Below are 24,544 nucleotides of genomic sequence, written 5' to 3' on the forward strand. Positions count from 1 at the left end.
TTTGTTACGTCATCTGTACCAAGCTCCTCGCGGCCAAAGCTGAAGGCCTGGAGCTGGGCTATGGTTAATCCATCCTTGGTCTGGGGGCATGCGTGTAACGTCATCTGTACCAAGCCCCTCGCGGCCAAGGCTGAAGGCCTGGAGCTGGGCTATGATTAATCCATCCTTTGTCTGGGGGCATGATGCGTAAGACGTCAGCTGTACCAAGCCCTTCGCGGCCAAGGCTGAAGGCCTGCAGCTGGGCTGCGGTTAATCCATTCTTGGTCTGAGGGCATGAAGCGTGTGACGTCATCTGTACCAAGGCCTTCGCGGCCAAGGCTAAAGGCCTGGAGCTGGGCTGCGGTTAATCCATTCTTGGTCTGAGGGCATGCGTGTAACGTCATCTGTACCAAGCCCCTCGCGGCCAAGGCTGAAGGCCTGGAGCTGGGCTGCGGTTAATCCATTCTTGGTCTGAGGGCATGGTGCGTCTTGTGCCACCAAATCACAATAAGCATAATGACAAACACGACGAGCCTCCGTAACATGGTCTTCAGGTCCTTGGAGACGAGCTCCCTCGAAAGCGCCGACGTCACCTTGTTCACCTCGTGACACACGCACACAAAAACGAATGACGTCAGAATTGCATTAAGAGCGGGGTAACCAGGAATCAGCACCAGGACCCCGCGAGTGTCTTGGGCTAGCCATATATGGTATTGGCCGATGAAGAGCTGGGAAGAGAAAGTGTATCAAACCTTTAAATAACAGTAAAGTTTATTTCCCACACGTTATTGCTGTAGCGATGCTAAAATCTAGATTTTTTAAAAATATATTCTTCAACCAATAAACATACATGTTGCCTACAAATCCATTTGCTTAGTCTCTTGCCCTTGTACTCGGCTAGCAATAATGTGCTGTGGGGCTGTGCTTCAACAGACAAATGCGTTCTCACCTCTAGGGATATGCTTCCTACCCATGCGTAGAAACGACTGAATCTCGAGCGCATCGAGCCCGGCACATTGCGCAGTAAAATATACGCAGTGATCTTAAAAAAAAAAAAAAAAAAAGAGAGCACAGAAGGTTACAGGAGAACATGGTGTTCTCAGTCGCTCTGAGGGACCCTAGGGTATAACGTTTCAACTGCGACCATAAACCATACGCTTTTCTTTGGGGAAACCTGGGGAGTGATTGGAGAAAAATAGAGAACTTATAAAATGGAAAGATGAGGGGAGAAACAAATAAAATTGAGGTTACATGGAAATACACACGTGTAACTCACCGGTATACAGGACGCAACCGAGTGTGTTGCGTTACAAGAGGGCTTGTTACTACAAGTAAAGGCCTGGATACCGTATACCTGCGCCAGGAAAAGGGTATTTTATCAGTAATTTGACATTTATGACAAATACACTAATACGGCAAATTTCAGCGTGGGGGAGGGGGAAGGGGGGGGCTTGCTTCAACAACATACCGCAAGTGCCACGACTGACATCACCATAGTAACCTTAGAGTGGAGGCTTTTAAAGAGACCTTTTCTGAGTGTGTCGTCAAATATCTTGAAGTGCTTGGCTGTGTGGTAGGCGAACCCAAACACCATCCCATAAAGGACAATCTGTAAGAAAAATCGATTGAAGGCATTTCATGTATCTGAGAAATGAATCGTGACGCATATAGTGTTAAAGATTGCTTACATATCTGTCTAGCCACGAGAGGAAGCCACTATCATTCTCATTAACAGCTAGAATTGCGTGACGCATATAGTGTTAAAGATTGCTTACATATCTGTCTAGCCATGAGAAGAAGCCACTATCATTCTCATTAACAGCTAGAATTGCGTGAGGCAGAAATGCGTGACGCATATAGTGTGAAAGATTACTTACATATCTGTCTAGCCATGACCGGAAGCGCCACTCACGCACACTGTCATTCTCATCTATAAACAGCTGCTTCACGGCCCACTGGGAAAACACCCAGTCGAACAAGATCTGGGGGAGCAAAAACAAAACCAATTAAAAATGTGGCATTAAAATAAACGTATTCTATACAAATGATGATAAACAATTGCATGATTTCTTCATCCAGATATTTTTTTTGCCAATTAATTTGCGTTCACAACTCCCACCCAGGAGCGGAGCATTTTTAAATTTCGTTCCCTCTCCGATCCCCTCTCCCCCAAAATAAGTAACGTGACTTACAGGAGAACTCCATAGAATGTAGATTGTACCAAAAAGAACGAAAAACTTGAGCCAGATAAAGATGTACTGCTTGGGATCCTCTGCAAAAGTCAAAAGAATTAGTAGGGAGTACCTACCACACCCACTCAGCCCCCCCTCCCTGCGCTCCTATGTACAGGGTGCTTAGGGGAAAAAACGAAAACCGGGATCAGGATTTTAGCTACCAGGAACGGGACCGGAGTAACAGATTTAGATTTTCCGCCTGTGGCTGGCTTGTAAATCTTTTATCCTTCCTATTATGACATCTCCTCACATTACTCCTCATCGATTAATTGTTATTGCTATTGTTATCATTATTGTTGCTGTTGCTGTTTTTTTGCTATTGTTGTTATTGTTATCATTGTTGTTGTTGCAGCTGTCACCCACCTCGTACAGACGAGGCTGATACTCGAGGGAAGAAAACCATGGTGGCGTAGATCACGACAAACCAGAAGCTGATGAGAGGCACAAAGTAGTAGAACTGGTACGGCCGGCCCATGACGAGACACAGGACTACCGTGAAGAGGTTCATGCGAGTCATCACCTGATACGAGATACAGTCACGCGACAATACGCATTTAGCCTTCCACAAACTCTAACAAACATTCATCCAGTTCTTTATGATTGTTTTAGCCAAGCAAAACAGTATAAAATGTTGTATGATCTAACTAACTTCCACCAGTTTTACTGACACGGACGGCACAACAGAAGTAATAGGCTCCACATCAAGTTCCCTCATGTGTGTATTGCTAGCAAGCACTGTCATTGAGGGTGGCCACTGTCAGAGAGTTTCTTGCGTTCCCATTGTTTTTAACGTCCCTTCGATTCAGGTTAGTGCACTTCAGCTTGAAGAGACTAATCGTTATAGGAAAATCCGGCAAAACGAAACTCTAACTGGATGAGCTTTATCCACCAGTTTCAAGACGCCGCGTGCAATCATTGTCAACATAGCAGGTTCTCCACCAGTTTCAAAAAGCCGCGTGCAACCATTGTCAACATAGCAGGGGAAAACAGCCAATTTCTGTCAGCAGTGCTGGCAATGTTTGTGCACCATGTTAGAGATACTGTGAAGCTGTCCGACATTATTTCCCATGTTTTGTGGCAAGCGGGGCGTAGCGGATCAAGCAATACTGACTGGTGTTGACGCTGTTTGCACGGGGGATTATAAGAGGCTAAAAACAATGGAAGTTGACAAACTGGAGCATCTTTAAGGCGACCCGGGGACTGCGTCCGATTAATAGATGATACGGCTAAATATGAGGCAAGTTTAAATAGATAATGCTGAGATGGAGAATTCGAGACTTTAGTACTAGTGATCATAGAAGAGAGGATGACGCCTTTCAGCGCTGTAGTTAGCACGGGGGCACAGGGGGGGGGGGGGTCTGTCAGAAGGTGACAGTAGCTTGTGGGGACTTTAAAAAAGGGTTTATCTGGAATTTGGGGGAACGTCTTGGCTCTTGGAAGTTTTAAAAAAAAAGGAAATCCTGACTTTTTACACCTTAATTGTTTAGGCTTGCTTTTACGCTGCCGTTTTAGTGAGAACTAACTTGTGTCAGCATTACTCGATGATATCCCTTACCTGGCAGAACCTGAACAAGCTGTAGTCCCCTTTGGTCCAGAAGAAGAGGAAATGGCCGTAGCCAGACATAAAAAGATACGACGCGACGAGAAGACGGATAAACACGTAGATGGGAAGTGTCTGTAGGAAAGATAATTAAAGATGATGGTGATGACATTAATGATGATGGCGATGACACTAATGATTGTGATGACAGTAATAATGATGGTGATGACAGTTATGACGATAATGACAGTAATGATGATGGTGATGACAGTAATAATGATGGCGATGACGGTAATAATGATGGTGATGACAGTTATGACGATGATGGCACTAATGATTTGATGACAGTAAATATGATGGTGGTGACAGTAATAAAGATGGTGACGACAGTAATAATGAAGGTGATGACAGTTATGACGATGATGACAGTAATGATGATGGTGATGACAGTAATGATGATTGTGATGACTGTAAAAATGATGGTGATGACAGCAATTATGATGGTGATGACAGTACTGATGGTGATGACAGTAATGATGATGGTGATGACAGTAATGACGATGGTGATGACGGGAATAATGATGGTGATGACAGTAATGACGATGGTGATCACCGTACTGATGATGGTGATGACAGCAATAATGATGGTGATGACAGTAATGACGATGATGACAGTAATGATGATGGTGATGACAGTAATGTTGATGTCGATGACGGTTATGATGGTGATGACTGTAATAATGATGGTGATGACAGTAATAATGATGGTGATGACAGTAATGACGATGGTGATGACAGTAATGACGATGGTGATGACAGTAATGATGATGGAGATGACAGTAATGATAATGGTGATGACAGTAATAATGATGGTGATGACAGTAATGATGATGACAGTAACGATGATGGTAATTACAAAGTAATAATGCTCATTCAAAAGGCAGTGCAATAACCTGCTTATTTCAGTGCAGGTTATTGAGTGATGCCTTAGACTGCGCATCCACAAATCCATTCTCGTTTGAAAACGCAATATTTTTGTTCCATTTTCCGAAAGATCCCCATCTACATGATGTACAGTGTGTTGCCCCAATTACGGGCGGTACCCAATTCCGGACAGTTTGCATCGAAAGCCTGTTTAAAATGTACGAAAGCGAATAGAAAAAAATCTTGATCTAATTGACCTAATTAGTAACAAGTGACCTAATTAGTAACAAGTGACCTAATTAGTAACAAGTGACCTAATTAGTAAAAAGTGACCTAATTAGTAACAAGTGACCTAATTAGTAACAAATCCTTATACGTGTGCTGTAGTGATTACGTTTTTGGCGTTATTACTAGCTGGAAAATTCAAGATTATTTGAAGGTGAGTCGAACATTTGTTCGCGTAGATTGAAAGTAACCGGTGCAGTGAATTTAACCAAGAAAGCATAAGATAAGAGAGGGACACTTTGGTATTACCCGCGCGCCATGTCGATTCCGAATCCAGCTATTTTTAGTAACCACCACCCCACCACTGCGCGTGAGCATTTTTATTCACCCTACCCCCGCGCTTTGGCATTTACATCTTGTTGTTTGCCGCAGTCAAAGTCGGGATTTGAATCAAATGCGGTATCAGGGCCATTTTATCGCTCGTCGGTTTTTTCTTTCTTCTTCACTTGACTTCGCCGCTCAGACAAACAAAACAGTCAAACTATTCAGGGATTTAGCTTTTTGTGAGTGTATTTGCCAATCTTGCTTACTTAAGTTAGACTTGTTTTCTTCTTCCGAGTTATTTTACATGATCTCTTTTCATTCCTATCGGGTTGGCAAAATAACAACACGCAACCCGCGGGGGAGTAGGACAAAATAAAAGCGCAGTGGTGGGGTGGTGGTTACTAAAAATAGCCAGATTCGGAATCGACATGGCGCGGGTAATACCAGAGTGTCCCTCTCTTATCTTATGCTCTCTTGATTTAACGCTTTACATAAACCAGTCCTTCTGGTAAATTAGAGTTAAGAAAAATACCAACTTTTTGGTGTGAATGAAGAACTGTAAAATACTTTTACAATAAAATAGAAGTTATTTAATCTCGCTACTAATTTACAAGAACGAAAGCCTTTTGAAAATTTACAGTGCTTGTTCACGAAGTGTGCCTAAACACGGACACAGATAGACTGCTTATTACAAATAAGTTTAAAAAGATAATGGGAATTAGGGATTTAGGTACATATAAACGTTGTGTCAATTTGTGCAATCATACAATGAAGACAACGCTGGTAAAAAAATTGCAACATAATCAGCAGTTTTTAAAAATGTTTAAAATATTCATTTCGTCAAACTTTCTAAACACATTCCATGGCTATGTAGATAACCAAACTATTAATTACTGCCTTTAAGCAAGTCCTGGATATAAGTATATATATTTTTAGAGTCATTCAGAAGTAAGTTAGGTACAAACGCCGCTACGTTTAACAGATATTGATACAAAGCCATCGGCAAAAGGTAAAACAAGATGAAGTGAGTAAAAAAAATGTTACATTTTTATTAAGTTGAATTATAAAACTTCAGAGAGCGCGCAATTATCAAGTAAACAGTTGTTAAAATGCTCTTCGTAGATCCACATAATTAAAGATGGCTTTGCTAAATAAGATAAATTCTTATTTAAATTTTATAAGCATTGGAAATATATGGGAGAAGTTACAAAAAAATCGTTCCTGAAGTTTGGGTCCGGAATTGGGGCCAGTTGACCGGAATTAGGGCAACTTAAGAAAAAATATATACATATATTATATGTATATATAAGAGTTGGGATTTTTCCTTGCGCGATCAGTAAAAACGCGTCAACTCTACGCCCCTCTGTTGTGAAAACGAGGTCGGTACCCCCATTTTTTTATTACATTTTTTGAAAGTCCTTAACTTCAATGTTGTTCATGCCACGTTTAAAAAAATTCTGGGTTGTAGAACTGTTTCAAGGGAATTACCTTAAGCTCTCTATTGTTTTCAAAGAGTTCTGTTTTCTTCCGTCAACATGGCACCGAAAGAGTTATTGTTTTTAAATTGTTCTACTCTAGAGAGCAAGGGTGTGTCTAGAGACAAACGCAGGGTGGGGTTCAGAATAGTAAGTAACAGACAACGGACTAAATCGGCATCCTAAGCTTTGGTAAAACATAGTTAGATCCATCTAGAATTTTTTGTTTTCAAATTATTACATAAAATTAACAGTCTTCTTAACTACTAACAAAGGGGTCAGCTGGAGTCAAACTCATTATCCGGTCCCCTTGGACCCCCTTTGGACAAGCGCCTAGGAGAGCGTTTTCAAATTGTTACTTTCTCGGTGATCGTTTTCGCGTTAACGTGTAGACGAATCCGTACATGGGGACGGGGTCTCCGTGTGTCCATACCTGACTAGCTCCTATATAGTGCGTGTGTCCATACCTGACTAGCTCCTATATAGTGCGTGTGTCCATACCTGACTAGCTCCTATATAGTGGTACAGTAAAATGACTAGTTGCATCCATCCCTTCCACTCATCAGTTTGATCTCTATTCAACGAGCTGATCTGGTGAAAAAATACAATCCCAGATAATGTTTATTCAAAGCCATCCTTCCCACTCAATATTTTTAAAATGCTTCTGTGTCATGCCTCAGAGTCTGGCTAAACATTCAAACATGTTTGTCAAACATTGCGTTTCATTGGCTTCCACAACACGTCCAGATGTTTAAACGAGATCAAAACATTTTCATCTAACATTTGTTGAACGTACATGTTATATCGTTTAGCCACTCATCACACAAAACATTGCGCGCGCTTCGTGCTTTTATCCAATAACTGTCCGATTTCGATTTCAATGTTTTACAAACATGTTTAGCCAGGCCCTAATATTGGTGGGGCACAATACAGAAACATTAAAAAAAATATTGGGCGGGCATAGTCACGCCCCTACTGGTCATTTCCTTATAATTTAAGAATATTGGGGGGGGGGGGGGGGCATGCCCCACGTGCCCCACCCCCTGCTACAGCCCTGTGCCCCAGCCCCTGCTACGGCCCTGTGCCCCACCCCCTGCTACCTTCCTGTGCTCCACCCCCTGCTACGGCCCTGTGCCCCACCCCCTGCTACGGCCCTGTGCCCCATCCCCTGCTACGGCCCTGTGCCCCACCCCCTGCTACGGCCCTGTGCCCAACCCCCTGCTACGGCCCTGTGCCCCATCCCCTGCTACGTCCCTAGTGCCCAACCCCCTGCTACAGCCCTGTGCCCCACCCCCTGCTACGGCCCTGTGCCCCACCCCCTGCTACGTCCCTAGTGCCCCACCCCCTGCTACGTCCCTAGTGCCCAACCCCCTGCTACGGCCCTGTGCCCCACCCCCTGCCCCACCCCCTGCTACGGCCCTGTGCCCCACCCCCTGCTACGGCCCTGTGCCCCACCCCCTGCTACGGCCCTGTGCCCCATCCCCTGCTATGGCCCTGTGCCCCAGCCCCTGCTACGGCCTTGTGCCCCACCCCCCTGCTTCGGCCCTGTGCCCCATCCCCTGCTACGGCCCTGTGCCCCATCCCCTGCTACGGCCCTGTGCCCCACCCCCTGCTACGGCCCTGTGCCCCACCCCCTGCTACGGCCCTGTGCCCCACCCCCTGCTACGGCCCTGAGCCCCACCCCCTGCTACGGCCTTGTGCCCCACCCCCTGCTACGGCCCTGTGCCCCACCCCCCTGCTACGTCCCTAGTGCCCAACCCCCTGCTACGGCCCTGTGCCCAACCCCCTGCTACGGCCCTGTGCCCCAGCCCCTGCTACGGCCCTGTGCCCCATCCCCCTGCTACGGCCCTGTGCCCCACCCCCTGCTACGGCCCTGTGCCCCATCCCCTGCTACGGCCCTGTGCCCCACCCCCTGCTACGGCCCTGTGCCCCACCCCCTGCTACGGCCCTGTGCTCCACCCCCTGCTACGGCCCTGTGCCCCACCCCCTGCTACGGCCCTGTGCCCCACCCCCTGCTACGGCCCTGTGCCCCAGCCCCTGCTACGGCCCTGTGCCCCAGCCCCTGCTACGGCCCTGTGCCCCACCCCCTGCTACGGCCCCAGTGCCCAACCCCCTGCTACGGCCCTGTGCCCCATCCCCTGCTACGTCCCTAGTGCCCAACCCCCTGCTACGGCCCTGTGCCCCACCCCCTGCTACGGCCCTGTGCCCCACCCCCTGCTACGTCCCTAGTGCCCCACCCCCTGCTACGTCCCTAGTGCCCCACCCCCTGCTACGGCCCTGTGCCCCACCCCCTGCTACGGCCCTGTGCCCCACCCCCTGCTACGGCCCTGTGCTCCACCCCCTGCTACGGCCCTGTGCCCCATCCCCTGCTACGGCCCTGTGCCCCACCCCCTGCTACATCCCTGTGCCCCACCCCCTGCTACGGCCCTGTGCCCCACCCCCTGCTACGGCCCTGTGCCCCATCCCCTGCTACGGCCCTGTGCCCCATCCCCTGCTACGGCCCTGTGCCCCACCCCCTGCTACGGCCCTGTGCCCCACCCCCTGCTATGGCCCTGTGCCCCACCCCATGCTACGGCCCTGTGCCCCACCCCCTGCTACGGCCCTGTGCCCCACCCCCTGCTACGGCCCTGTGCCCCACCAACTGCTACGGCCCTGTGCCCCACCCCCTGCTACGGCCCTGTGCCCCACCCCCTGCTACATTCCTGTGCTCCACCCCCTGCTACGGCCCTGTGCCCCACCCCCTGCTACGGCCTTGTGCCCCACCCCCTGCTACGGCCCTGTGCCCCACCCCCTGCTACGGCCCTGTGCCCCACCCCCTGCTACGGCCCTGTGCCCCACCAACTGCTACGGCCCTGTGCCCCACCCCCTGCTACATTCCTGTGCTTCACCCCCTGCTACGGCCCTGTGCCCCACCTCCTGCTACGGCCCTGTGCCCCACCCCCTGCTACGGGCCTGTGCCCCACCCCCTGCTACGGCCCTGTGCCCCACCCCCTGCTACGGCCTTGTGCCTCACTCAACGTTTCTAGGCCTGCTACAGATTTGATATAGGCTTGTATGAGCTTACCTCGTCGTGAGGCGTCCAGGTGTACGCTCCAAGTACTAGAAAGCCAAGCATAGATAAGAAAAATGCTGTGTTACTATACTGCTTTTGCTCCTTGAAGAATAGGTTTGTCCTGCAAATCATAAAAAAATTTATATATATATATAATATAGTATATAATAATACTATTATTATCTACTGTTGGAAACGCAATTCGTAGAGGGCTTCAAATTTGCTATACGAACATTTTATCGGCAAATCAGAAATAAAGGAAGACACAATATGGCAGGCTTTATAGTTTATAAATTCCCCCAAACGTGCTTCAATTTCAAGCGCCTTAGGTTGCCTGTGATCAAACATTTAATAAAATGAAATAAAACAGGCCCGTAACCGGGGGGGGGGAGTGCAAGGGGTGCGAACGCACCCCCCCCCCCCCCCCCCCCCCCCCCCCCCCCCCCCCCCCACACACACACACACACACACAACAGCCGAAGATCCACTTTCGGTTATCAATAGACGTGCTATTTGTAGACAAAACTTAAAGCATAAGCTTGATCACTCTAGTAGCCAAATCCGACAATAAACTTTCTGTGGAGATACTTATTAAGCCATAAATTTTTTTATTAAGCCATAAAAAATAGCTTTTAGCGTCTCCCCCCCCCCCCCTCGAGGGCAAAAGCTGGGTCTATTTTTTTCGGATTTCGCACCCCCAAGAAAAATCCTGGGTACGGGCCTGTAAAATGTTTAATATTTGTATAGCGCAAACATAACATCGTGGGACATGATCAGACGTGCTTCACATGCCACTGAAGTTATTTATCAGTGTGTGAACACAGACTAATCCAAGCAGTTTCCATTATTTGAGTTATTGTGTAATCACTGAAGATGGTACCACGAGCCAGCGTCCCCAGCGGTTCTTTTACGTCCCCTTATACAGGTTAATGATGTACGGTGAGAGACGATACCTCTGCCTTAACGTCCTTATCCGCGAAGAGGAGGGAATCACAGTCCCCTTGTAGATGCTCTAATACAAGACCTGGATGTTACCCTTACCCCAGCTGAATGCGGGCAATTAAGCCCTTCATCGCCAGCTCACCTGTCGCACAAGTAGAAGTAAAGCATAATAATGCCGAGCTTCGCCATGTACCGCATAACAGGATACATAGACTCTGAGTACACCCAGTGTAGCGAGTAGCTCTCGTGCCCGCCGGGCGTGGTCGCCTCTACGCCTGAGGATAGGGGGGGGGGTTTCTTTCAGATAATGCATAATCAGTGAGTTCAGTGAGATCGACTGTTTTCATACCAGCTGTGCCGTCTTGCTCTGAGGGGGGCCACATTCGGCGACAGACAAACATGATAATAAATAACACAAAACTAGAAAGATGAAAAGAATATAAATGTCAAAGTCTTGAACAACAATTTTGAGCTTCAAAGTATCAAATGTCTATTTTTCTTGCTGTATTCAACTGAGTTATAGTACACACCACGTGACAAAGACTGCAAAAGTGTTGTATTGAAGTTGGGTAATTCGTGGTGTTGGAAGACAGCAGGAAGCATCATTCACTTGCATGTAGCGGTTGCAGTAAAAGTTTAATAAGAAGTCAAGCTCCTAAAAGAAAGGGGAGTTAGCAGAGTAAAAAAAGTTAGAATGGGCCCTGCTGTGTGAGCGACATATTTTGGAATCAACAGGTATATATACAAAAAGTATATACTGTTTCTAAGTACTCTGACATGAATAACTAAGGGGCTACACGGAATACACCTTCAACCACACCTATCAGGTCAATAACAGGGAAGTGTATCAACACTCATCCGTAACACCTACCACATCTATTACAGGTAAGTATATCAACACTCATCCGTAACACCTACCACATCTATCACAGGGAAGACTATCAACACTCATCCGTAACACCTTCCACATCTATAACAGTGAAGTCTATCAACACACATCCATCACACCTACCACATCTATAACAGGTAAGTCTATCAACGCTCATCCGCCACACCTACCACATCTGTTACAGGTAAGTCTATGAATACTCATCCATCACACCTACCACATCTATCACAGGGAAGTGTATCAACACTCATCCGTCACACCTACCACATCTATAACAGGGATGTCTATCAACACTCATTCATCACACCTACCACATCTATTACAGGTAAGTCTATCAACACTCATCCGTCACACCTACCACATCTATCACAGGGAAGTCTATGAACACTCATCCATCACACCTACCACATCTATCACAGGGAAGACTATCAACACTCATCCGTAACACATTCCACATCTATCACAGGGAAGACTATCAACACTCATCCGTAACACATCCCACATCTATCACAGGGAAGTGTATCAACACTCATCTGTAACACCTACCACATCTATTACAGGTAAGTCTATGAACACTCATCCATCACACCTACCACATCTATCACAGGGAAGTCTATGAACACTCATCCATCACACCTACCACATCAATTACAGGGAAGACTATCAACACTCATCCGTAACATCTTCCACATCTATCACAGGGATGTCTATCAACACTCAACCGTCACACCTACCACATCTATAACAGGGAAGTCTATCAACACTCATCCGTCACACCTACCACATCTATTACTGGCGCCCGTTTCTCGAAACACCCGAGAATTCTCGGGCCCGAAAACTTTATTTTGCATTTTTGCTCAAAATTTAGCATGTTTTCCTTCTGGAGAACCGCTTTCGTGTTTTAGAAACAGTTTAAACTTCCTCTTGGTTCGTATTCCAAATGATTACGCTCAATAGGGCTATTTTCGAAGTTTTACTAAACCAAAAAGTTACCCGAAAAGTATCGGGTGACTGCAAGGTCCCGAGAACTTTCTTAATATTTTAGCCATGTGAATTTCGGGCCCGAGAAGTTCGGGAAAGATCAAAATCTATAAAACCAAAAAGAGGATTATCCTTCACATGAATCTTTGTGGTAAAATACGATGTTTGACTATATTTCAACACATTTAGATACCATAAATTTTAAAGGAATAAGCCAGCTTTTGAAATTTAAGGAATAAAACGTTTTCGGGCCCAAGAATTCTCGGGTGTTTCGAGAAACGGGCCCCAGGTAAGTCTATGAACACTCATCCGTAACACCTACCACATCTATTACAGGTAAGTCTATCAACACTCATCAATCACACTTACCACATCTATTACAGGTAAGTCTATGAACACTCATCTGTAACACCTTCCACATCTATAACAGGGAAGTCTATCAACACTCATCCATCACACCTACCACATCTATCACAGGGAAGTCTATGAACACTCATCCATCACACCTACCAAATCTATCACAGGGAAGACTATCAACACTCATCCGCCACAGCTACCACATCTATAACAGGGAAGTCTATCAACACTCATCCGTCACACCTGCCACATCTATCACAGGGAAGTCTATCAACACTCATCCACCACAAGTACCACATCTATTACAGGTAAGTCTATCAATGCTCATCCGTCACACCTACCACATCTATAACAGGGAAGTCTATGAACACTCATCCGTTACACCTACCACATCTATCACAGGGAAGTGTATCAACACTCATCCGCCACACCTACCACATCTATCACAGGGAAGTCTATCAACACTCATCCATCACACCTACCACATCTATCACAGGGAAGTGTATCAACGCTCATCCATCACACCTACCACATCTATAACAGGTAAGTCTATCAACGCTCATCCGTAACACCTACCACATCTATTACAGGTAAGTCTATGAATACTCGTTCATCACACCTACCACATCTATCACAGGGAAGTCTATCAACGCTCATCCATCACACCTACCACATTTATAACAGGTAAGTCTATGAACACTCATCCGTCACACCTACCACATCTATCACAGGGAAGTGTATCAACGTTCATCCATCACACCTACCACATCTATCACAGGGAAGTGTATCAACACTCATCCGCCACAGCTACTACATCTATAACAGGGAAGTCTATGAATACTCATCCATCACACCTACCAAATCTATCACAGGGAAGACTATCAACACTCATCCGCCACAGCTACCACATCTATAACAGGGAAGTCTATCAACACTCCTCCGTCACACCTGCCACATCTATCACAGGGAAGTCTATCAACACTCATCCACCACAAGTACCACATCTATTACAGGTAAGTCTATCAATGCTCATCCGTCACACCTACCACATCTATAACAGGGAAGTCTATGAACACTCATCCGTTACACCTACCACATCTATCACAGGGAAGTGTATCAACACTCATCCGCCACACCTACCACATCTATCACAGGGAAGTCTATCAACACTCATCCATCACACCTACCACATCTATCACAGGGACTCATCCGTCACACCTACCACATCTATTACAGGTAAGTCTATCAATGCTCATCCGTCACACCTACCACATCTATAACAGGGAAGTCTATGAACACTCATCCGTTACACCTACCACATCTATCACAGGGAAGTGTATCAACACTCATCCGCCACACCTACCACATCTATCACAGGGAAGTCTATCAACACTCATCCATCACACCTACCACATCTATCACAGGGAAGTGTATCAACACTCATCTATCGCACCTACCACATCTATCACAGGGACTCATCCGTCACACCTACCACATCTATCACAGGGGAGTTATAGTGTACACCATCATCAGTAGACTTTGGTCGTGCCTTCGCAGCAAGAGCTATTGACTGCAGCACTTTGACAGATGAGTTAAAACTAAAAAAAGCAGAAAAATACTGCATGAACATCATCAAGGAGACATTGGATTTTCTCTATTTCATAAATAACATAAGAATTCATTAAAACATCTCAAATAAGAGGCAGAGAAAATGGAAACAAAGCATATTGCCATTTATACTTACAAAACATTTGAAGCAATATCATTCAATTTTGTTATGCTTGAAATTGTAAGGGATTTCCTTGCTTTACTAAGTTTTGAAAAGACAGTTGGTGCTGAAAGAAACACAAACCTTAAATAACTCTTTTCATAAACTGATAAAAGGCTTAAATTGTGGGGCTTAGGATTTCTCTGGATCGGATTGTATTTTTTTACAGTACAGCATGTGAGTTTTTATATTAACTCTCTCTACCTATCTAACGTAGTGTTTTTACTAGTTTATGGCGTAATTAAAATCAAACAAAACCCTGGATATCATGGTAGTTTTGGTTGATGACATGACTTGGTTAAATTAAATTAAATTGGCATTTGATGGACGGGTAAATAATCATAACAAAGGATTAAAGACAGAAGAACACAACTTTTATAATATTATCTGGTTATTACAATGTGCTACCTTGAAGAGTCCATATAGTAGTAGGAGATGTTGGAAATGGTGACAGCTTAGTACCAGGCAGCTTTACTTTCTTTGGACTTTCATTCAATTTTGATAAAACTTCTATTGATTCCTTTAATAACGTGAGATTCTCTGAAAATCAAATGATGAATTTAAAACTACTACAGGTACCTCTGAACATAGACTACATAAGTTTCACTGATCGGCAGGTAGTTTAAAGCTAATCCGGGATATCTGTGGTAGATACCACCCCTAATCATAGTGTACAGTGCAGAGACACGTTATGTTAACACTTCCTGTCATTATTTACAAACTTCAACTTCTCCAATCCTTATGTCAATCCTAACCCTAACCCTTGAAAAACATGTAAATGCAATGCAATACATTTTTCCCATAAATGAAAGAAAAAAAAATACTGAATCATGCAGCGATTAGCAAAATTGAAAAAACTACTGTCTGGGTGTTTGGTGGGCAAAAATGATGTCCAAAAATACAAGTCGTCCTAGCTTTCACATCATTTCTGCTCTCATTCAAAGACATAAATGCTTTGGCACACATACTTTGATATTCAGCAGCACGATTAATCCCCAGATTCTTTATTGTCCACTATCAAAGACAAAACACCAAGGTGTTACTTAAACAGTTACAGATACAATGCAGATACAGTACATGAGAATCAGGATAATGGTACATAAGGGTCCTGTCTAACATACATTTTATGCATTGCTTCTAAGGCAACATAACTCTCCTGGCAAAGGAAAACAAGTGACACAGGTAAGGGAACACACAGTGTCTTACAATAAAACCTACAACAGTTAAATCAAAAAGCAACACAAGCAAAAACGAAAAGAAGATATGGCCTTTAAAATGCCTCAAGGGCCCTGGAAACAAAACACTTTAAAATGCAGCCTCTACCCAGACCAGGACCAATAACTCTTTTTGTTACTCACTGTTGCCATGCCGGTGATGATCAGATGTGGCCTTCTTCTGCTTGACTAATAAAAAAAAAATACAAAACACTTGTTATTGAGCAGTGCCATCCAATGTGTTGCTTATATACATCCAATGTGTTGCTCATACACAGCCCCAGATATTTGACTTTAAGCATTACACAAAATATAAGGAAATCCACAGAAGAACAATGAACCCCCCTTTTTGGAGCTGCTGGATCCACCTCTGTGTGGTTTATATATTGGATAATACTGTCTTAAATTAATGTGTAGTTTATAGATGGCTCTGTTCACATGACTGACAGCAATGGATTAGAGTTCAAGTGGCAATTGCACCTGTTCACTTCCTGTCAGTGATGTAACAATCTCTGATGATTATTGATGGAAAACACAGTGCATGCAGAAAAATGAAAATTTAAAACTTTAGGTTTAAAACCCTGCAGTCTTTGTTCATTTTAGTGTCCTTTTGTAAGGATGGAAACTACATTAAAAAAAGATGAGAACCAAATTTCTTGAATTTGAATCAAGGGTTGTGTGAATGGCAAATCATGTGGTATGGCCTCTGATTTACTATATAGCTAAAGAACCAATCAGAAAGTGATATTATGAGCAAGTGTTGTAGAAAATGTATTGTACACCAAAGGCAGCTCTGCTTTACGTACCTCAATCCATTTATCATACATCTTTTTCACAGACTGGTCTACATAAGGTCTCCAGTAGAAATCCTATAGTGTATAAGACAATAATGTCAAGCTCATTCCAACTATTTTTTTAAAATTATTTCCAAAATGTAAGTAACACTTAATCCCTGATAAGGTAACACTTTTGTCCGGCTAACAAAATATTGGTTGAAAATAATACAAAAGTCTTACAGGGTGTTATTTATCAAATCATAAACAAGTTCTAGCTAGAAAGTGTCAGAATTTAGTGCACTCCATTAAAATTTCACACGTTATTACTATTACAAGAACTCCTTGCTAATAGGGTCAAATTTCTATGTTTAACCGCTATATCTGCCATAAAAAATGGACATTTTGCTAGGTCATCCATGTAGGGTGAGGGTCTATGGTAAACCCCTATATCTGCCATAAAAATGGGCGTTCTGTTAGGTAATTCAGCCTTAACATGTTTCCCCTCATTTCACTACAGTATTAACATGAGCTCACCAGGGTGGTATTTCCATCTTTGTAGTGCAAGTCATGGTGCTGACGACAATAAAAAATACAATCTTGAATTGAAGTGAAGGTACTACTATTATTACTATAGAGCTGTTTGAATTAGGTGACGCCTTATGGCAGTAGCTAAAAAAATTAGTTGGGGGAGAGACAAGCCTCATTTATTTATTATATAGGGGGAGGGGGGAGAGATGTCATTTCCTCATTTATTACTTATATAGGGGGAGGGGAGAGAGATGTCATTTCCTCATTTATTACTTATATAGGGGGAGGGGAGAGAGATGTCATTTCCTCATTTATTACTTATATAGGGGGAGGGGAGAGAGATGTCATTTCCTCATTTATTACTTATATAGGGGGAGGGGAGAGAGAGATGTCATTTCCTCATTTATTACTTATATAGGGGGAGGGGAGAAAGATGTCATTTCCTTTCCTTTCAGTTTTTTTTTTGTAAAATTCTAGCACTACCAGTGGTGGGGGAGCAGGCCGGCTGCCCCTATGTCAGGGCTTCTGGAATTACGCGGAAAAAACTCTAAATTACGCGGGATTCTTTGCTAAATTACACGCTAAATTACGCGGAAAATCAATCATTACGCGCTAAATTACGCGGGATTTTGCAATACATTTTTCTTTAAAAATCACAATTTTGCGGGATTCTTTACTGAATTACGCCCAAAATTACACGAAATATCAACTATTTTGTTCCGAAGGAAAGCACGAAATAACTTGAAAAGGTTTATTTTTTTGCACGAAAATATCTTAGGCGAGTTTTCATTGGCTCCTAGCCACCAGCCAATTAAAAAAGGTATTTTATTATTAGTCCTAGGTCTTCGCGGTTTAGCAAAGAAAGCCTAGTCATTTTATTTGTTTTCGAAATTAAGTTCGAAATATCGCAATCTTAAGAAGAATATCTGTCTTTTTTTACGCGAAATAGAGGTAAAAACCCTAAAAGAACACATCAGCTGTGCACTTAGATGTTTTGTCTTTCAAAATTTAGCTAAATTACGCGGGATTACTCGGAAATTTGTGGATTACACGGAGAAAGCGAAATTACGCACTTCTGCACAAGCGCGTAATCCCAGAAGCCCCGCTATGTTAGCTATAGCCCTGCCCATTTGATTAAACCTCTCTTCAATTGGCACCAATCCTCGGAGACTCAGTGAAACGCAGAGACCAGAAGGTGGATTTGAGGTGTGAGTATGTGTGATGACAAAAGGGAGAGGGGAAAGGACACCCTGGGTAACTGCTCTGTAAGCACAGGTTCCAAAAAGGGTCTCTAATCCATGAAGCTGCCTGTCAGGTGGCACAGATTTGTGAACCTTAGCAGATGCCTAATTAGCACCATCACTGATGGACAGAAACTGCTGTCAATGTCAGTTATGACTTATGGTCTCCCACACAGTGCTGAAGCCTGTGCCAAAGGGAGTTTGGCATATACGTCGCCCTGGGTCCCTGAGGATGACTGGTGCCCATTTGTAATCTCATTTGTGCCCCACATGCTAAAAAGGCATTTACAGGATATTATAACATGCAGGTTTTTACCTTGACTGCATGTAATTTTTTTTCGGGATCAAGTATATTCACAAGCTTATAATACAACCCACGAATCCTGGAGTCGCCAACAAATGCCACAGGATGGTTCTGAAGACAAGTCCGTGCTTCACTAATAAGATAAAAAAAAAATATTTGTGGGTCAAATAAACAGATAAATGGTCCAAAATACTTTCTTATAAGTAGAAAGGGTTGTCCAATACACTGACAAATTTATGTATGTCATTGTCTGGAACAATAAATGTCATTAGAGCAAATTAGAGGTAAAACAATAAGATAGTACAATGCCCTGCATGCAATTGTCAGAGTAGTCCACTAGTATGTTTTTACAACTTTTTATTAATAATTTTTGTTAAGACAATGGAGTGCCCAGTTATCTAGGATGTTTTATAGGGGCATGCTTTCCTGGAAAAATATTGTTGATTTTTCTTTTTTCACAGGGACATTTCCTAGAGAGCTTCATCAACATGCTCTTATTTAATACAATAATTCCAATGCCAAATACTTTTACTTATTGGTTTACCAAACAAAATCTCATTCCCTGTTTTCCTCATCTGCAATATTTTCTTTTGAGTATGTTAAGTAAAGGATTGCTCAATACTGGACCTTTTGCTAAGGTGCGGGGGGTGGAGGGGGGGTGGTAAGGTGCGGGGTGGGGGTGGTAAGGTGTGGGGTGGGTGTGGGCCAAGGTGCCCTCCTATCTTTGTGGAGTTCCACTGTGCATAGCGGTGGTGAAAATATTGGAGATTTCTGGGATAGACAGGTGAAGAAACTTAAGTGTTTTGGAGACAATCTCTATATCACAAAAGTGTGATACCTTGGTACATATCTGTGCATCATACATCCATAAGGCTGCCACATGTCCCCTCTCCACCACCCATCATTAAACATCAGTGAACAGGTATCAGAGCCTAGACAGAAACAATAAAGATATAAAATAGCTTGTATTCCCCTCTCCACCACCCATCATTAAACATGAGTGAACAGGTATCAGAGCCTAGAAAGAAATAATAAAGATATAAAATAGCTTGTATTCCCCTCTCCACCACCCATCATTTAACATCAGTGAACAGGTATCAGAGCCTAGACTGAAATAATAAAGATATCAAAAAGCTTGTTTTTCCCCTCTCCACCACCCATCATTAAACATCAGTGAACAGGTATCAGAGACTAGACAGAAATAATAAAGATATAAAATAGCTTGTATTCCCCTCTCCACCACCCATCATTAAACATCAGTGAACAGGTATCAGAGACTAGACAGAAATAATAAAGATATAAAATAGCTTGTATTCCCCTCTCCACCACCCATCATTAAACATCAGTGAACAGGTATCAGAGCCTAGACAGAAATAATAAAGATATAAAAAGCTTGTTTTTCCCCTCTCCACCACCCATCATTAAACATCAGTGAACAGGTATCAGAGCCTAGACTGAAATAATAAAGATATTAAAAAGCTTGTTTTTCCCCTCTCCACCACCCATCATTAAACATCAGTGAACAGGTATCAGAGCCTAGACTGAAATAATAAAGATATTAAAAAGCTTGTTTTTCCCCTCTCCACCACCCATCATTAAACATCAGTGAACAGGTATCAAAGCCTAGACTGAAATAATAAAGATATTAAAAAGCTTGTTTTTCCCCTCTCCACCACCCATCATTAAACATGAGTGAACAGGTATCAGAGACTAGACAGAAATAATAAAGATATAAAAAGCTTGTTTTTCCCCTCTCCACCACCCATCATTAAACATCAGTGAACAGGTATCAGAGCCTAGACAGAAATAATAAAGATATAAAATAGCTTGTATTCCCCTCTCCACCACCCATCATTAAACATCAGTGAACAGGTATCAGAGCCTAGACAGAAATAATAAAGATATAAAATAGCTTGTATTCCCCTCTCCACCACTCATCATTAAACATCAATGAACAGGTATCAGAGCCTAGAAAGAAATAATAAAGATATAAAATAGCTTGTATTCCCCTCTCCACCACTCATCATTAAACATCAGTGAACAGGTATCAGAGCCTAGACTGAAATAATAAAGACATCAAAAAGCTTGTTTTTCCCCTCTCCACCACCCATCATTAAACATCAGTGAACAGGTATCAGAGACTTGACAGAAATAATAAAGATATAAAATAGCTTGTATTCCCCTCTCCACCACCCATCATTAAACATAAGTGAACAGGTATCAGAGCCTAGACAGAAATAATATAGATATAAAATAGCTTGTATTCCCCTCTCCACCACCCATCATTAAACATCAGTGAACAGGTATCAGAGCCTTGACAGAAATAATATAGATATAAAATAGCTTGTATTCCCCTCTCCACCACCCATCATTAAACATCAGTGAACAGGTATCAGAGCCTAGACTGAAATAATAAAGATATAAAAAGCTTGTATTCCCCTCTCCACCACCCATCATTAAACATAAGTGAACAGGTATCAGAGCCTAGACAGAAATAATATAGATATAAAATAGCTTGTATTCCCCTCTCCACCACCCATCATTAAACATCAGTGAACAGGTATCAGAGCCTTGACAGAAATAATATAGATATAAAATAGCTTGTATTCCCCTCTCCACCACCCATCATTAAACATCAGTGAACAGGTATCAGAGCCTAGACAGAAATAATAAAGATATAAAATAGCTTGTATTTCCCTCTCCACCACCCATCATTAAACATCAGTGAACAGGTATCAGAGCCTAGACAGAAATAATAAAGATATAAAAAGCTTGTATTCCCCTCTCCACCACCCATCATTAAACATCAGTGAACAGGTATCAGAGCCTAGACAGAAATAATAAAGATATAAAATAGCTTGTATTTCCCTCTCCACCACCCATCATTAAACATCAGTGAACAGGTATCAGAGCCTAGACAGAAATAATAAAGATATAAAAAGCTTGTATTCCCCTCTCCACCACCCATCATTAAACATCAGTGAACAGGTATCAGAGCCTAGACAGAAATAATAAAGATATAAAAAGCTTGTATTCCCCTCTCCACCACCCATCATTAAACATCAGTGAACAGGTATCAGAGCCTAGACAGAAATAATAAAGATATAAAATAGCTTGTATTTCCCTCTCCACCACCCATCATTAAACATCAGTGAACAGGTATCAGAGCCTAGACAGAAATAATAAAGATATAAAATAGCTTGTATTTCCCTCTCCACCACCCATCATTAAACATCAGTGAACAGGTATCAGAGCCTAGACAGAAATAATAAAGATATAAAATAGCTTGTATTTCCCTCTTCACCACCCATCATTAAACATCAGTGAACAGGTATCAGAGCCTAGACTGAAATAATAAAGATATAAAATAGCTTGTATTTCCCTCTCCACCACCAATCGTCAAACATTAGCTTATACTGCAAGTGTGGGAGCCAAGACAGACATTAGATGCCTATAATTCTGGGTATGGCGGCATCACAGGAGAAAACAATAAATTTGTAAGGTTAAAAAAAAAAAACAGTTGAATTCACTCTGGTTGAGTCATAGGCATACTGTAATTGATAGAATAAGTGTTGCCATGCTTATATAATCTTTAATGTCCGAGACAAGGCACTAATTACAGTATTTAGGAAGGTACTTATATTTTATTTCTTAGTCATTTTAGTAAGTTATCCTACCTTTCCTTCTAAAGCCCAGCACACATGTTAAGAGAAATTTCAAGCAAGCAATTTGCTCACTGCTTTGCAAGGCCAAAAACTCACAGTTTAAGCAGAAGATAATTTTGACTCAGTTGCTCGTGAGACATCATTTCATACGATCAACGTCAGCACAATGTCAGTTTTTGGTATTGGGAGGCAGTGAGCAAAGTGCATGTGTGAAAATTTCCTCACCGTGTGCACTGTGTGCGCCTTTACATTCAGCCATTATCGAAGTCTATTGAGTGTAACACCTTTGGGCGAGGTGTCTATTCAGGGGATGCGCTTATTCATATTTATTTCATCTTAGGTGAGGCACTTAAAGTTGTAAGCAACTATCTATGTTACCTGTCAAAGACTTTATAAGCAGACTATCAATGTTTATTTAGGTGAGAGTATTAAACTGCAATTCAAGGAAAAAGAGGGAAAGTTAAAATTTAAAAAACAGCCAGTTGGATAGTCTCGTGCGCAATTGCCTTCTCTGAAACAAATGTTATTCAATAAGCCCCCCTGCATTTTCTCGTGCGTTATGTTGTCAATTATTTGTGTACGCCCTTTTGATTTTATCCCCTTAGTTCCGGCATCCCTCTATTTGGTGATACAAACTAAATACCCAATTATTGTTTATTTTTTTCAATGCGCATGTGCATACCTTTAGTAAGAATTCTGATCAAATGAACGATAAATGCCACAAATACAACCAATGCGGCGAGCATTTTACATCGGGCTTCCATCCTCCAAGCTGCTTTCGACTGCGTTAAGTTCTTGGGTTCTTTCTCTTCTCTCTGTTTAGAAGTCTTACCATCCATGGAGTCCTCGGGGAACTCGAAACTAACCGATTGTAACTTTGACGGAGAATCCATGGCAAAAGATTGGTCACGCTTCACGTTTGATTCGTACGTTCTTCTTCACTTAGCGATGACAATGGGGTACTCCATAGAGGCGGTAAGGAATAGTTTAAGAGGTCCAGACGAATATAAAAGGAGTAAACAAGAAAGCAACCCCATAACATTACATGTCGGATATTTTTAAGTTTTTCTAAAGCGTCCCCGGTGTAATAATTTGATGAAAATAGTTAGATCATATCGGCAGTGCCACGGTGGTTGTTGCGACTTTATAAAAGCTTTTGGCGGGTTAACGCTGTCTTCAACAATCGCTGGCTCAAAGCCTGGAAGAAGTTTTTTTTGTTGTTGAGACCTCGATCATGGGATTAATTACACTTTTCATAGTTAGTGAAGAAACTAACCCTGCGGTATTTCGAAAACGTTAAAGTTTTTTTTTTTTTTTTGCGTGATCAAAACGGTGATAAAACTAATATCCCAGGGGTAGGGTGGGTAGGGAGTTTTAACTCAAAGGCAGGACATAAGACGTAGTCATACATGACGATCCTGCCGATGAAACAACATTGCGGTTTGTTGTAAACATGGCTCCATTCTTGGAAGTCAGTAAGCTATTTCTCGTCTCTCTTATTTTAGATTATAATAACGATTTCACTGCTGTGTCAATGTTTAATGCAACTCTTGGTGCTTTACGGTAAATTTGTGTTCTCTTTGGAGATAACATTCCAATTCACGTTTCGTTGTTTGCTCTTACATTTGCGTTACTCTTTTAATAATTTTGTTATGATAATTAATATTTGGTTAGCCTAGATGGTCTGCCCCTTTAATCAGGCCGCACTTTATCCCTGTTGCTTCATTGCAGAATGATGGATGAAGCCAAAGTACTCGGTTCTTCAAGATGGCGAAAATCACCCTCTGTTACCATCGATTCGTCTAGATTCATCTCTAACGTAAGGCCGCCGAAATAGGCTAAACCAAAGCTGGAAATGGAGACAGTTACGCCAGTCCAGGCTTTGAATGAAATGATCAAAGGGGAATTTATGCTTAAGGCTGGTCGAGTGGTGAGTCTGTAGCTTTTATCGAGTTCACGCGCATGAATGACAACAATGTTCACACCCAGTAGCACCCAACTCCACTCTCCAGTGAATTCAATCTTGCCTCTTTCATGGTAAAGTTGTTTGGTTCCATCTGTGTATTCTATTTTATACATGTAAATAGAGTGTATACCACAATCTCCAAGGGACATGCGATGAAAGG

General features: G+C 42.8%; 2 protein-coding genes across 8 annotated transcripts in view; one reads left to right on the forward strand and one right to left on the reverse strand.

Moving 5' to 3' along the window:
- On the reverse strand, positions 1–23,311 carry LOC5521358 (N-acetylneuraminate 9-O-acetyltransferase). The gene is made up of 23 exons (XM_048720401.1): positions 23,101–23,311; positions 19,592–19,685; positions 18,766–18,886; positions 17,215–17,253; positions 16,711–16,773; positions 16,049–16,093; positions 15,659–15,704; positions 15,099–15,230; positions 14,667–14,757; positions 14,415–14,520; positions 11,226–11,350; positions 11,045–11,115; positions 10,838–10,970; positions 9,766–9,874; positions 7,203–7,292; positions 3,769–3,888; positions 2,577–2,733; positions 2,172–2,251; positions 1,857–1,961; positions 1,448–1,588; positions 1,256–1,333; positions 929–1,021; positions 1–707 (listed from the first exon to the last, which is right to left on the reverse strand). Exons 1-23 carry the CDS (start codon positions 23,309–23,311, stop codon positions 435–437), a joined length of 2,523 nt encoding a protein of 840 aa, XP_048576358.1. The 3' UTR covers positions 1–434.
- LOC5521357 (ultraviolet-B receptor UVR8) overlaps positions 23,263–24,544 on the forward strand; it is an 11,674-nt gene continuing 10,392 nt past the window's right edge. For 3 of the 7 annotated variants that reach the window (XM_048720402.1, XM_032366525.2, XM_048720408.1), the window contains exons 1-2: positions 23,779–23,889; positions 24,150–24,348. In XM_048720402.1, coding sequence (XP_048576359.1) covers positions 24,274–24,348 — 75 coding nt within the window. In that variant the 5' untranslated portion in view covers positions 23,779–23,889; positions 24,150–24,273. Of the gene's footprint in view, positions 23,394–23,777; positions 23,982–24,149; positions 24,349–24,544 lie in introns of those variants that run through there. The other 4 variants (XM_048720406.1, XM_048720407.1, XM_048720405.1 and 1 more) reach the window with 4 other exon arrangements.

Source organism: Nematostella vectensis, chromosome 2 (assembly GCF_932526225.1).
Source record: "Nematostella vectensis chromosome 2, jaNemVect1.1, whole genome shotgun sequence".
NCBI classification, from domain to species: domain Eukaryota; kingdom Metazoa; phylum Cnidaria; class Anthozoa; order Actiniaria; family Edwardsiidae; genus Nematostella; species Nematostella vectensis.

Bases quoted from the DNA above. Each gene is read 5' to 3' on its own strand.
- LOC5521358 (XM_048720401.1), bottom strand. From the start codon at position 23,311: ATGGATTCTCCGTCAAAGTTACAATCGGTTAGTTTCGAGTTCCCCGAG. The intron at 14,521-14,666 runs GTAAGTATAAAT...TGCTTTTTTTAG, and splicing joins GATATTGCTTCAAATGTTTT to TTTTAACTCATCTGTCAAAG. The intron at 708-928 runs GTGAGAACGCAT...TTCTCTTCCCAG, and splicing joins TAGGAAGCATATCCCTAGAG to CTCTTCATCGGCCAATACCA.